This window comes from Malaclemys terrapin, chromosome 8 (genome assembly GCF_027887155.1).
Source record: "Malaclemys terrapin pileata isolate rMalTer1 chromosome 8, rMalTer1.hap1, whole genome shotgun sequence".
In the NCBI taxonomy this organism is placed as follows: domain Eukaryota; kingdom Metazoa; phylum Chordata; order Testudines; family Emydidae; genus Malaclemys; species Malaclemys terrapin.
The window spans coordinates 91,258,631-91,271,724 of record NC_071512.1 but is presented as its reverse complement, the minus strand read 5'-3'; the positions used below and the strand labels follow the sequence as shown (position 1 = coordinate 91,271,724).

The 13,094-nt window shown below is 42.3% G+C and overlaps 1 protein-coding gene across 1 annotated transcript in view; it reads left to right on the top strand.

Annotated features, from left to right (window-relative positions):
- SGIP1 (SH3GL interacting endocytic adaptor 1) overlaps window positions 1–13,094 on the top strand; it is a 166,518-nt gene that overhangs the window by 65,064 nt on the left and 88,360 nt on the right. The window contains exons 3-4 of the mRNA XM_054037211.1: window positions 8,490–8,514; window positions 11,706–11,783. Coding sequence (XP_053893186.1) covers window positions 8,490–8,514; window positions 11,706–11,783 — 103 coding nt within the window. The remainder of the gene's footprint in view (window positions 1–8,489; window positions 8,515–11,705; window positions 11,784–13,094) is intronic.

Here is a 13,094-nt window from a genome sequence, read left to right as displayed (position 1 = left end):
ATTGTGGCGATGATGGTGTGCAAATTAGAGGAATATTACTGCTGTGAGTGTCTCTGTCTAAACTACCAACTGGCATGTGGTCTGCTTAGAATCCTCTTTAGATGCACCATCCATTTAAATATGCTGTCTTAACAGGTCAAGGCCAGTCCTTGGAGTAGTAAAACACTCAACTGGCTTTGTATTTATGTGCTTTCAGAAGTAGTTATGGCTCAAGGTGATGTTTCATTGCTGGGAGTAGATGATGCTCATGCATAATAGGATTACCAATTCTTAAGGGTTCTCGCTGTTAAACTGGCTTGTTCTGAGTACTGTTTTCATTTCATGGAAAATATTCAATTTCTGCAGCCACTTAGGAGAAGTGGCATATATTTTAGTGTGCTCCTTTTCAAGTATATGATTTTGTCCTATTGCTGCAACATGCTGTAGGGTTCTTTGGTAAGGGATATACCATTATAATAAGTGTATTTTGGAAAAGTTTTAATTGAAAACATACCTTGTTCAACTAGAATCATAAATGAAAGAGCAACAGAAGAAGACTACAGAAAATGTCACCTGCTGTACAAGTGAGCATACAGCAACCTCTGGAGGAGTGATACACTTTTGGAAGAAAGTGTGGGTGGGTGGGGGTAGGGAATTAAGGCTTCTCAGATGTGCTTAGCTTTTGACAATGGAGAAATCCATATCTTTTTGCCCAGATAAAATGTGTCACATAAGGTTGCTACCTCTGAGGTACAAAAAATAAGGAACATCTGGGATATTCCTGAGCCCATAAAATTGGACAGCTGGCCATGTGTACCGAACTTCCCAGGACAGTCACCTCAAAAAAGGGATGATCCTGGGAAAACCTGGACGGGTGGCAACACTAATACCACAGTCACGTGGTTGCTAAATTATCTAATACCGATGTGACCATCACTAGAACTCTGTGAACATATCCAGCATTTCCTGGACAGATAGTGCTTTTGATTACAACATCCTCCCTCTGACTTCCACCTAGTGAGGACCATTTTAATCTGCAGTTGAAGTGCCATAGGAACCCCATTGCTGAAATCTACCCAGCAGATGTACTGATTCAATGCATCCCTAGCTACCCTGGCTCTGTCCCCTTTTTAGCCACTGTCATCTCTTTAGGTGGTGCTGACCAGCTTCCCTTCCCTTTGATGAAAGCGAGGTTGTGGATAATTAGTGTCCCGGTGTAGGCCTTTGAGCAATCTTTCCAGAAGACAGCTTACAGAATCTAGCCCCTTGTTTGCAACAGAATTTCTATAGGTAGTTAGAGGGCTCTGTGCTGCTTCTGATTTTGATAGTTCTCCGCTTCTGCTTGATGCTGCTGTGTCACTGAGATCCACGTCGAAATGGGGCTAGTTGTAGGATTTTGCTGCCATAGGCAAAGTGGAGAATAATAAATGTTGTTTCCAATTACATTTTGGTGCCGCAGGCAATGGCTGCTTCTGCCTTCAAAAAGAGGAGGTGAAGTTCCCGTACATCTTCATCAGTAACCTGAAAATACCTGTGCAAGCCGTTAATCCCTGGAAATCTGTGCTTCAAGCAAAGCGAAAAGGCCTGTATTTAAAAAAAAATAATAATAAAAAAAAAATTGGCCATTGCATCAGCAAAATGGGAACAACTGTTATATTGCAACCTTTGCTTGTGAATGGGTTGCTTAGCAACAGATACCACAGACTCAAACAACTACTTGAACTCATTGAAATTGACTAGGGAACAGCATGTGAGCCCCTGAGCTGTCTCAAATAACAGTTATGAGGCAGGTGAGTAGGGTGACCAGATGTCCTGACTTTATAGGGACAGTCTCGATTTTGGGGGGCTCTTTCTATAGGCACCTATTACCCACCACGCCCTGTCCTGATTTTTTACACTTGCTCTCTGGTCACCCTTCAGGTGAGGCAAGTCGAGAAGAGATGGGATGAAGGCAAAGAGATGGGGAGGTAGATAATAATAGTGAGAAGGGGAAGGGAACGGACAGATAAAACTAAAGAAAAGGGGGAAAAAAGCAAATAGCCATGAGGTGATAGAGGTGGGCTGGGATGGGTAGAACAGAAATAAAAGGAAAAAGCAGTGAATAAAGAGTGGATTGGAGTCTGAAATCAGACAATAATATGAAAAATGATAGAGGGGTGGGTTAAAAACACAGAGAACCTAAAAAAACAAACCAAACCTGGAGTGATTTAGTAAGAGAACATGAGATGCATACTTAAATGCCTATTTGTCAGCCAGCCCGACTACAAAGACACCCACATAGGTCATATGTAGTTTCATTTATAATTTATCATAAAGATATAGGAAACAAAGACCATAAATATTTTTTGCTTAAAGAAAATCAATGAAACCAACATCTAGTTACTACATTGTATCTAACCAGTTGCACAACATAATTCAAGCAATTAATTACAAATGATGTGTTTTTATAGAGGCTGTAGGAACGCTGATGAAAGAGTTAAGATAATGACTCCTGAAGAGGATGTTTTTGATAATGAGCTGGTAGGGGAGGCTATATTAGGGAAAACACTTTAATTAGCAAGCTACGGAGGTGGCTTATCTTTCTGCTTTGATGGGGTGGGTGGGGTGATTTTTTTTCCTTTTGTGGGGTGGGGAGGAGGATGAGGGTGCCATAGCATAGAAGTTAGTAGGATGGAAACAATGGCAACCAGAAGCAGTAATTATGCTAATGTGTCCATTGTAAAACTTGGTAGTGCTAATACTTGAGCAAAAGGAGAATACTCATTAGCTTGTAGATGCAGAACCACAAATATCTACTTCCTCGGCCTCCAACCACTAGAAAACGTGGGACTACATCTTTTGTCATTCACTACTCCCCACTTCCTTTGAGTTTGTCTACCAGTCTAGCCTCTATTTCGTTATGCATGCATGAGGCCCTGCCCTCAATAGAATTCACCCCAAAATGAGATCCTACAAGTGTTCTCACGCTCTGCCTTTCCTTTCCATGGGTCGGCTGACTCCCATGCATGGAGCAGTAGGAATGTCCTACTGCCATTGTGGCAGTTATTGGAATTTTTTTTAAAACATGCTTGTCATAAGTGTAATGAGTGCTTTTTGGCTCACAGTGCAGAGACAGCATAGCATGAAAGTGGAAGACGCTTATTAGTCAGTCTCATTGTAACGGGGCTGGCACCCACCTTTCGCGAGTGCCCCCTTCTGATTGGGCATGTCTATGTTCTTTTGGTCTGGAGACCCCTTTCAGTGGTTCTCAGGTGGGTTTTCATTGACTCAGCCCTCTGTCCGAGTCATACTGTCTGCACATTAGCCAGCACAAACTCTTTCTGCGGTATATAGTCCACAGGGGCCTATCTCAGTACCCCTCTGGTGGTTTCTCTCTCTAGCCCTCCTTGGGCTTTAGTATTTAAGTAGTCCAGTCCTGATATGGGGCAGTATCCCCAGGGTTCCTCCCTGGAGACACTTATCTTTCTGTAGCCCTCCCCAGGCTCAGTCCTTACTCAGTCCCTAGCAGCCAGACAGGAACCTCTTGGTCCCCCTGTCCCTGCCAGCAGACTTAGCTGTCTGTAGTCCTGCTGCTCTTCCAGGCAGCCAGGCCTGCAGTCTATTCTTCTCCTGCTCCATGCAGCAACTAACTACTGCTCTGTGCTGCAGCTCCTTTTATATGGCCCTCCTGGGTCCTGATTGGCTGTTTCCCCTGCAGCCATTCTAGCCTACTTGGAGGACCTCTCCACTGCTCCTTTCCTGGGATGGGTGTGGCAGAACCCTGAGGCCTCCAGCAAGGGGCCTTTGGGCCTGGTCCACCCCATCACACTCATACAGTTCGAGACACTAGGGTACATTCTGTACTTCTCCTCGTGCATTGGCAACTGTTATAGAAAAACATAACCCTTTGACAGAAAATTTAGGACAAGGAGAAGGGCTCTCCATAGAGTCAGTAACAGGCCTCCTGTACTTAGTCCTTAATAGTAAGTATATGACTGTCATATTTGAGGATCCAAAATCAATCTAAGTAGCTAGGGTCTTACATTGGTGCCCCATCACCATAGTGCCTGAGCTCCTGAGTAAAAAATTACAACAATGAGCGAGTCAGTAGTGAGATCAAGTATTCCTTAAAGACAACTAACAGGTTGAGTCTCTCCAGCTGAAGAGGCTCTGAAGATTCTAATTATGTCTGTAACTGCTTTGAAAACATATCACCCATGGGCTTGAGGTATGAACAACTCAAGCAAAGTCAGTGAAAACTTGGATGAAGATGCCAACTCAAAATAGGCAACTTTGGTATTAACCAAGTTCAACAGTGCTTTAGTAATCCAATTTGCTTTATCATGCTAGTTTGTTCTGTAATTATAATCAAGGATTAATAGAATGAAATGTATATTTATAGCTAGATTTATTATAAAAGAATCTTGTTAACATTTCATAAATGTTTCATAAAAGGGGGGAGGGATAGCTCAGTGGTTTGAGCATTGGCCTGCTAAACCCAGGGTTGTGAGTTCAATCCTTGAGGGGGCCACTTAGGGATCTGGGGCAAAATCAATACTTGGTCCTGCTAGTGAAGGCAGGGGGCTGGACTTGATGACCTTTCAAGGTCCCTTCCAGTTCTAGGAGATAGGATATCTCCATACATTTAAATGTAACTCTGGATTGCGAAGGGATAATTAGCTCAGTCTGCAAGAGCACAGGTAACAGTGCACCGGGGACAAAGAGCAGGTGGCTTGACCTTGGCTGCATATGCTCAAATAAGGAGGAAAGTGGAGATGTCAATCAACTCCAAAGTTTCCAAAAGGGATTGAAGCCATAAAAAGGGACAAATTCAATAAAGTAGAGGTGTGGAGAGGAGAGGAAACTGAACTGATTGCAATATTTTAAGCTGAGGACAGAAGGGAGACAGGAATCTATTGGCTGTATTGACATTGAATGCTGCTGTTAGTGTAGCCTATTATTTTATTTAAAGTGAATTTTGTAATGCGGTAGTGGGTTCGGCTCTGGCGGCTACAGTTTCAAGCTTAACAGAGTGAAAGTCCCCTCTGCTACTTGCTTCAGAGTTAGTCTCTCTAGTAGTGACCACACATACATTCACAAGTACAAGGTCTAGACTGTTTTACAAGTTTTATAAAGTTATGATCATCCAAGCATATAGAAATTCTATACAGACCTATGCACAAGTTACAAATATAGTTATACACACATCCTTAACAACAGTGTTAGGATCTGATGAGTCTCTCATGGCTTGATCATCAGTAGAGGGATGGTTCCTCCTGGAGTCTCTCAGAGGGAGTTCAATTTTCTGGTTCTGGGCATCCCCTTTTTATAATGTGATTCTGTCTATACCTACATTCTGCACATGTCCATAAAAGTGCCAACCCTCTTGTCTCTTATTGGTTTGTGTCCCCTGGAAACTTAAGGGACCCAGTTTTCTATAGACAGTGTAAGTTCCCTTTATTCTCATTAGCATTGACACACAACCTGTATTCTGTGGATAAGACACATGTCAGAGACAGATGCGCCTTCACAGTATTTTTATGATCTAATATTAATCTTTTGGGTAATTGTTTGCAGTCTTACCAGTTCGCATCTCTTTTCCCATAATCCTAGAGCATCGGGTTATTTCCTGGTCACTTAAATAGCTAAGCTAAAATCTTGCAGGCCTCAACCTACAGGTTTTTGCATTTCAGCTTGTCTTACTCATGTCTAATACTTGGTTCCTCTAAATACTGATCAATCTTATACTTTTATAATCCTTCAAATTAACTCTAATTAACATACAATAAATATGTAATATAACACATTAATCATAACATCACACAATAAATAAATAATAAACTAAAATAATTGGCTACATTAGGCACGAAGAGATGTAATTTGGAAGAACCTACAGGAATTGTCCATTGGAAGAAGCTGCAGCAACAGCACTGATTCTCTTACCATAGCCACATCCCAAGAAGACCTATGGGCATGTCAGCAATCCGACACAATGCAGCTGTCACAGTTTCAGGATAATTGCATTTGTGTTTTTCCCCTCCATGGTCCCTGAATGGCACCTACTTACAGATTTCCAGCTCCCAGCCATCACCTCTCTTGGGGGCAGACCCAGGCCTCACTTCCTCCTCACCAGGGGTTTTAAGGCTATACAGCTCCCTTGACTGCACTAAACAGAATGGTCCCTGTGCTTTGCTTTCTCTGAAGGCTAGACCGGTCTATTGCCTGCAGTTGTAGGTTACCACACAGTTCCTTCTAAGCAAGCACATTTATTTGTAAGGTAAAAACATTACAGAGAAAATACATTAAAACAATAAAAGAACCTACATGCCTGCTTTAAAAGCTTAGCAGAGGTCACCCCAACCTCTTGTAGTTTTCAGTCCTTCAAAAACCACCATTGGATTTCCCCCCATAATTACAAGTTCATATCTATCTTAGATCCAGAACCAGAACAAAGGCTGGGAAGAGCAGCCATTTCTTTTTATACAGATTAGGCTTATGGGGTTATCAGAAGACTAAGAGTCTCTCCTCAGAGCATAGCTTCAACAGGCTGGGTTTTTGCATAACCCATAGTTAGGTAATTTTCATTAACCTCTCCCAGGGATTCCCCAGGAAATCCACTTAACATTTATTGTCCCAAAAGTCTATACTTGCCTGGCACATTTTCAGTGTAGTCTTTTGAACTCCCAGTTCTTTCATTGGTCTTGTCTCTCCCCCCTCCCCCCTCCGGAGAGGTTACATACAATCCTGACCCACAATTAAATTTGTTTTATACAATAAGGGTTTTCAAGGATACTGCAGGAAATTGTCATATCTGTCTCAGCATCCAACAAAGGTACTGATGCACAGTGAGCTTACGTAGAGGTCCAGAATCAATATTAAAGGGACAAGTTAATTCCTGGAGAACAGGAATTCTGAAATAGCACAGATGTAATCCAGAGGAATTTGCAAAGTCTCCACATTCAAAAGTTTTAAACTAAAGCAGAGAATGCATCTGGATTCAGATGGTCGCAGAGCCAGGAATCCAATGTGGTGCCTTTGAGGCCATCAGGTCAGCGATCTTCGGAAACCCAGCACAGATCAAGAGAGCATATGAACAGCCTACAGGAGATGGGAACATTTGCTTGAGTGAGTGAAGGGAAATGGAATTAGAAGGAATTCTGAGACCAGGAAAAAACTCTAAAGTTACTTAATTAGTTGATAAAATAAGCTACTTGTCTGATATTGATGTGCACAGTGTTCATCATCCTGAGCTAATTTGAAGGTCAAATTTGTTTTAATTGTAAGCAGGGACTCATCATCAAATGTGTGTGCTTCTAGTGAAGTCCTGCAGGGATTGGTTCTTGGCCCTACACTATTTAACTTTTTTATCAATGACTTGGAAGAAAACCAAAAATCATGACTGATAAAGTTTGCAGTTGACACAGAAGTTAGAATGGTAAATAATGAAGAGGACAGGTCACCGATACAGACAGATTTGGATTGTTTGGTAACCTGGGCACAAGCACACAATATGCAGTCCACTAATACCTCTGAAGGAGGAAGAATTGAGCCATCTCTGCAGGGATTCAAACATGCAGTTCTAGGGAGTTTAAATATTCCCTACCCAAAACCAAAATCACTAAGCTTAAGGAACACATGTGGAATATGGAATCTTATATTACATCTGCTGCTTTAGAAGAATATTTTGGGAACCTCGTGTAATGAGTAAGATTTAAATATTAAATCAGAGAATAAGAAAAGGCAAATACACAATAATTATCGAGTGGTTCAATGAAGGACATTGGTGCGTTTAATTATACTTGAGTTGGCAGTAGCTGCCTGTAGATTTTCTACAATGTCAAAGGTCTTGACCATCAGTCTTTGGATTATCTATAGCACTAGATGAGACTGAAGGATGTGGGGGGTATGGGAGAGGGAAGAGTGGGGGCTGGATTTAATAATTACTTATCTTTTCACTCAACACTTGATCATATTTATATAATGCTAAATAAACATGACTGCCATATCTGTAGCTGTTCCATGTTTGCTATAGCTTAAGGCCCAGTTCTGCAAACACTACTAAGCACAGTCCTTAATACTATAACTAGTCCTGCTGACTTCAGTGCAATTACTACTCTCAGAAGAAAGGACAATGTTCAGTAGAAAGTATTTGCCAGATTTGGCCCTAAATTGTCACTGTATATCTATTTCTACTGTGTCTTCTAAAAGAACGTACAACATGTCTCTAGGAAGGTTTGGGAGAAAGGAATATCAGAATGTGAATGTAAAGAACAAACACTGAAAACAGAAGTCCACATTCCTCCATAAGAAGGGTACGGTGTACAAATCCCATGAAAGAGATATTAAGACCTATGAAAATGTTGTTACCACAGCAGTCCTGTGGTTCTTATCAATTGGAAGGTGGGTGACAGTAGTTGACCATAAAAACCACAGCTCATGTGAATTAGCTGAGAAAATTGTTTCCAAAGGTTAAACAGCAAAGGCTGCATTAGTCTGGTTTTTGACTAATATGTATTTTCTCTTTGTGGCAGAGGATCACCAGACAGGGATGGAATTGTAAGTACTGAACTCTTCTTATAAAATTATTTTTAATAGCATTCAGGCTGTGTCTGTCTAAAAAGCATTGTTCTCTGCAAATCAGCGTGAGGAAGACTTACACTTTCTCTCTCTTTCCATTTAATGTAGTAAATACATTAAAAATTCTCTTTACAAGACAGCTGTTTGTTTAAATCAGAGGAATTCAGTCTGGGAAGATTGTTTGTCAAAAATAAGCAGCCAGGATAGCTACAGTGCCAAAATCATCTCTGTTGGACATACAGCCACTTTATAAATCCTGTATAAAAATAGTTCAAAGGTAATGTTAAAGAAAATCAAGCATTTGAAAGCTGCTTTTTTATTATGAATGTTTACTTTTTATGGGAAAATGTGGTACAGCATTTTCTGCACAATGGATTAGTTATTAAGAGAAATGTGACACGTGACTATTTTCTGTGCAGTTTTTATTTTCTATATTAAATTGAAAATAGGAGAGTTGTTACTTTAAAATTATGGCTGCTTTAACTTATGGTTTTAGGAATGAATGTCCCTACTAAAACTGGACTTTAGAGGGGTTTTGATTCCTAAATTTCAAGTTTGCAAAGAAGTATGTTGGGTTCAGACATCAATTTTACTGTAAGTTGTTTTTTTTAAAAGAGATTTTGTACTCGGATTTAAAAAGCTCATGCCTAAAATAAAAATCAGGAACATGTTCAGAAGGAAAACTGGTGCAACTGGGAAACTGTTTGTAGTTGCTCTGCATCATACTCAGAGCTCTGGAGTGGAAACTAAACCAGTCATTGAAAATCAAATGTGTCTCCCGTAAAATCACACAAAAATTGGATGGCCTAATTACTGCTTTAAGAGGCACAAGTCTTTTGGCATCTGACCCAAGATCCTTAGCTTCGTGATAACCCTGCACTCATAGAGCCCCTTGTCATTAATTGTTAAGAAATGAAGTTCAGAATACTAAACTTTGGGTAACACTTTAATCAAGGCTCTATTCATCAGAAAGAAAGGAAAAAAATGTAGCTTTCCAGATTACATGAAACTGTGGAATGTACAAATCTGTCTTCCCTAGTCTTCAACCTCTGTTTCTCCTCTTCTGCTCCTTTTCCTTTACTTTTCTTTCTGCCCTTGGACTCTGCCCCCCCCTTTTTTTTTCCCTTTGGCGGTGGCACTCCGGACCCCCCCCCCTTTTTTTTCCCTCGCTTGAGGTGGCAAAAAACCTGGATTGGGTCCTGCAAGTGAGTTAGGCAAAGGAATACCTATCTTCCCCTGGTTTGTGCATCACATTGAGAGTATGTGTGCAGAGAGTATCAGAGGGGTAGCTGTGTTAATCTGAATCTGTAAAAAGCAACAGAGGGTCCTGTGGCACCTTTAAGACTAACAGAAGTATTGGGAGCATAAGCTTTCGTGGGTAAGAACCTCACTTCTGTCTGACAGAAGTGAGGTTCTTACCCACGAAAGCTTATGCTCCCAATACTTCTGTTAGTCTTAAAGGTGCCACAGGACCCTCTGTTGCTGTGTGCAGAGAGTACATGTGCAGAGGCAGAAACATAGGCACCTAGTAGGGCTGCCAACTTTCTAATTGCAGAAAACCCCGCCCCCTACCTTGAGGCTCTGCCCCTTCCCCTCAGCCCTCCGTCACTTGCTCTCCCCCACCCTCGCTCACTTGCTCATTTTCACTGGGCTGGGGCGGAGGTGGGGCTGCGGGCTCCAGGGTGGGGCTGGGGATGAGGGGTTTGGGGTGTAGGAGGGAGCTCCGGACTGGGGCAGAGGGGTTTGGAGTGTGTGTGGGGGGTGAGGGCTGTGGCTGGGGTGCAGGCTCTGGGGTGGGGCCGGGGATGAGGAATATTTGGAGTGTGGGAGGGGGTGCAGGCTCTGGGAGGGAGTTTGGGTGTGGCCGGGGACCCAGGGCTGGGGCAGGGGGGTTGGGGTCTGGGAGGAGGGAATGGTGCGTGCTCTGGGTGGCATTTATCTCAGGCGGCTCCTGGGAAGCAACCAGCATGTCCCTTCAGCTGCTAGTGGGAGAGGTGGCCACAGGGTCTGTGCGGTTCCTGGCCAATGAGAGCTGCAGAGCTGGTGCTTGGGTTAGGGGCAGCATGCATAGCTCCCCTGGTCACCCCCTGAGCAGACGGGACCTATTGCTGCTTCCCGGGAGTTGCGCGGATCCAAGTAGGGAGCCTGCCTCCACGCGCCACCAACCAGACTTTTAAAGGCCTGGTCAGCAGTGCTTACCAGAACCAACAAGGTCTCTTTTTGACTGAGAGAAAATCAGACATGTGGCAACCCTAGCGCCTAGGGAAATTTTTACTGCGAAAACTTAAGCACCAAGCAAATTTAGGAGGCTGCAGGGTTTGACAGAAGCTGAGTGGGGGTGTCGTGAATCCCAGTGAGACCGGATGCTGCGCCTTAGACACCTAAAGTGGCAGTTATTCTCATAAGTCCTGTTGTGAATCTAACCCTTGGTGTAACCTCCTTCAGTATTCTGTCTTCACGGTACGGTCTTGAAATCCCAAACTACAGAATCCCAACCATTCTGACTGTATCAGTTGTTGACATGTGCTGATCTTTTTTTATAGAGCAGAAGTTCTCGAGTTGTGGTCCGTGGCCAGATGGTGCTGACATCTCCTTCCCCATTTCCAGCTGCTAATATGCATTAATAGACTGACAAAATGTAGTAAATCCCTTCCTAATATTACCTTTCCATGCAAGCAACTGCTGTAGTTGCCACAGGAGTGAAATGGTGATTGTGAATGGGAGGGAAGGTGGTCTGTGGATCAAGTAGAGTGGAGGTGTCCATGAGACAGTCAAGAAGGGATGTTTATTAAGAAGGAGTACACGTTACGAAAAGTGTGAGAGCTTCTGATACGCTACCTGATTCTTCCTGCCCATTTTACAGATTCAGGGCCTAATCCTGTGGGATCAGGCCCATTAAGTGCTTGCTGAACCAGGAATAGGATCTGATGCGTCCTTGAGATACAAAATACCATAAAGCTTCTGTAACCCAATATCCACCAAGCCTTTTGTCTGGTGAATAGAGCCCTGGAATGAGTCCCAATGTTTCCTTTACATTTAAAGGAACCAAATTTGGCCAACCTTCTTTTTTAAACTGTATAGTATGTTTGCTAACTCCATGTCATTCTTTGTGTGTTTAAACCCCTCCCAATCCTTTAACACTTTTTCTACAAAAACAAAATCCATTCCAGCTTCCCAGCCCTCATCCTCATGAGCCACCCTTCAATAACAAACCAGAGTGTGCACGTGAAGGAGGAAAAAAAATTTCGGTAAGGAAACAGATTTCAGTTTAAAGCTTCCAAAGGGTAATAAAAACAGTGAGTAAAAAAATGTTTTAAACATTGTTGAACAAATTAGTTACCTTTCAGACTTCTGATATGTTAGCTATAAATACAAATTTACTACTAGAAAGGTAAAGGTTAACAACTATGCAGAGCACATTCAAAGCTCAGTTTTTTCTCAGCCTCTAAAATAAGGTGCTCAGTTCTGCATTTAGGTGCTTTGATACTACAGTGATGAGTATGATATTAAAACAGAAAGACTTAGGGCTTGTCTACATGAGCAGTTTGCACCAAGTTGGGGTGTGACTCTACCCCACACTGGCCCGCCGTAGACTAACTATCTGCACAGACCCTCTGGACACGTTAATAGTTCATTAATGTGCTTTGATGAGTCCTGTTTCAAAGAGAGTTAGCTCAAAAGGCATTAGAGAACTGTTAATGTGCATCAGCAGGGTCCACACAGACAGCTGGTTTGCAGGAGGCTACATCAGGGTAGTGTCACACACCAGCTTGCTGCGAACTAAATGTTCATATAGACAAGCCCCTAGGTGCTTTGTGGCCTGATCCAACTAAAATCAATAGGAGTCTCTCCACTGATTTGAGTGGAGGTTGGATTGGGCCTTTAAATTGGGGTATTTGAGTGCCCTCGTGCTACTGTTATCCCAGTTCCATTCTAGGTGCTGTCTAATTTAGCTGCCTGAGTTTGAAAACTGGGCCTATATTAAGTATCTAAATTAGAGGATTGTTTAAACATATTTAGTGCCTTAAGTGTGGCCTGACATGTTTAGCATACATAAGTGTGCTTAGTTTGACATCTCTCCGACTGGTAAACAGCTTGTTGATTTGAAAAGAGATTGGTTTGCTGCACGTACAGTACATTTTACTTGTAGAGACTTCTTTGGCATTTTTTATTGTGTGGTGAAGAGACAGTTGACTTTGCTTTAAGATGAACCTAACCATAGTGACATCAGAAATGCAGCGCAATTCCTGTCTGAACATTATAGTGGTCTTCATCTGTGCCACTCGGTGGAAAGGTGCATTAGGGTTTCTTTTATAAACTCCTTTGGGTAAATGTTTTATAACTTTGCAATTAACATTTACATTGAGAGTACAAGTTCTCAAGCGAAGGCCAGAACTCTGCCCAGCTATCAGTTTTTGTTTTTGCTAATTAACGGATATTGACAAGGGAACCATTTTTGCCCTGGGTGGGGTTTGTGTGTGTGTGTGTGTGTGTGTGGTAAATAATAGCAGAGTTTGACCCTAGATCAATCTGAGCCTCTTTAGATTTCCAGCACACAC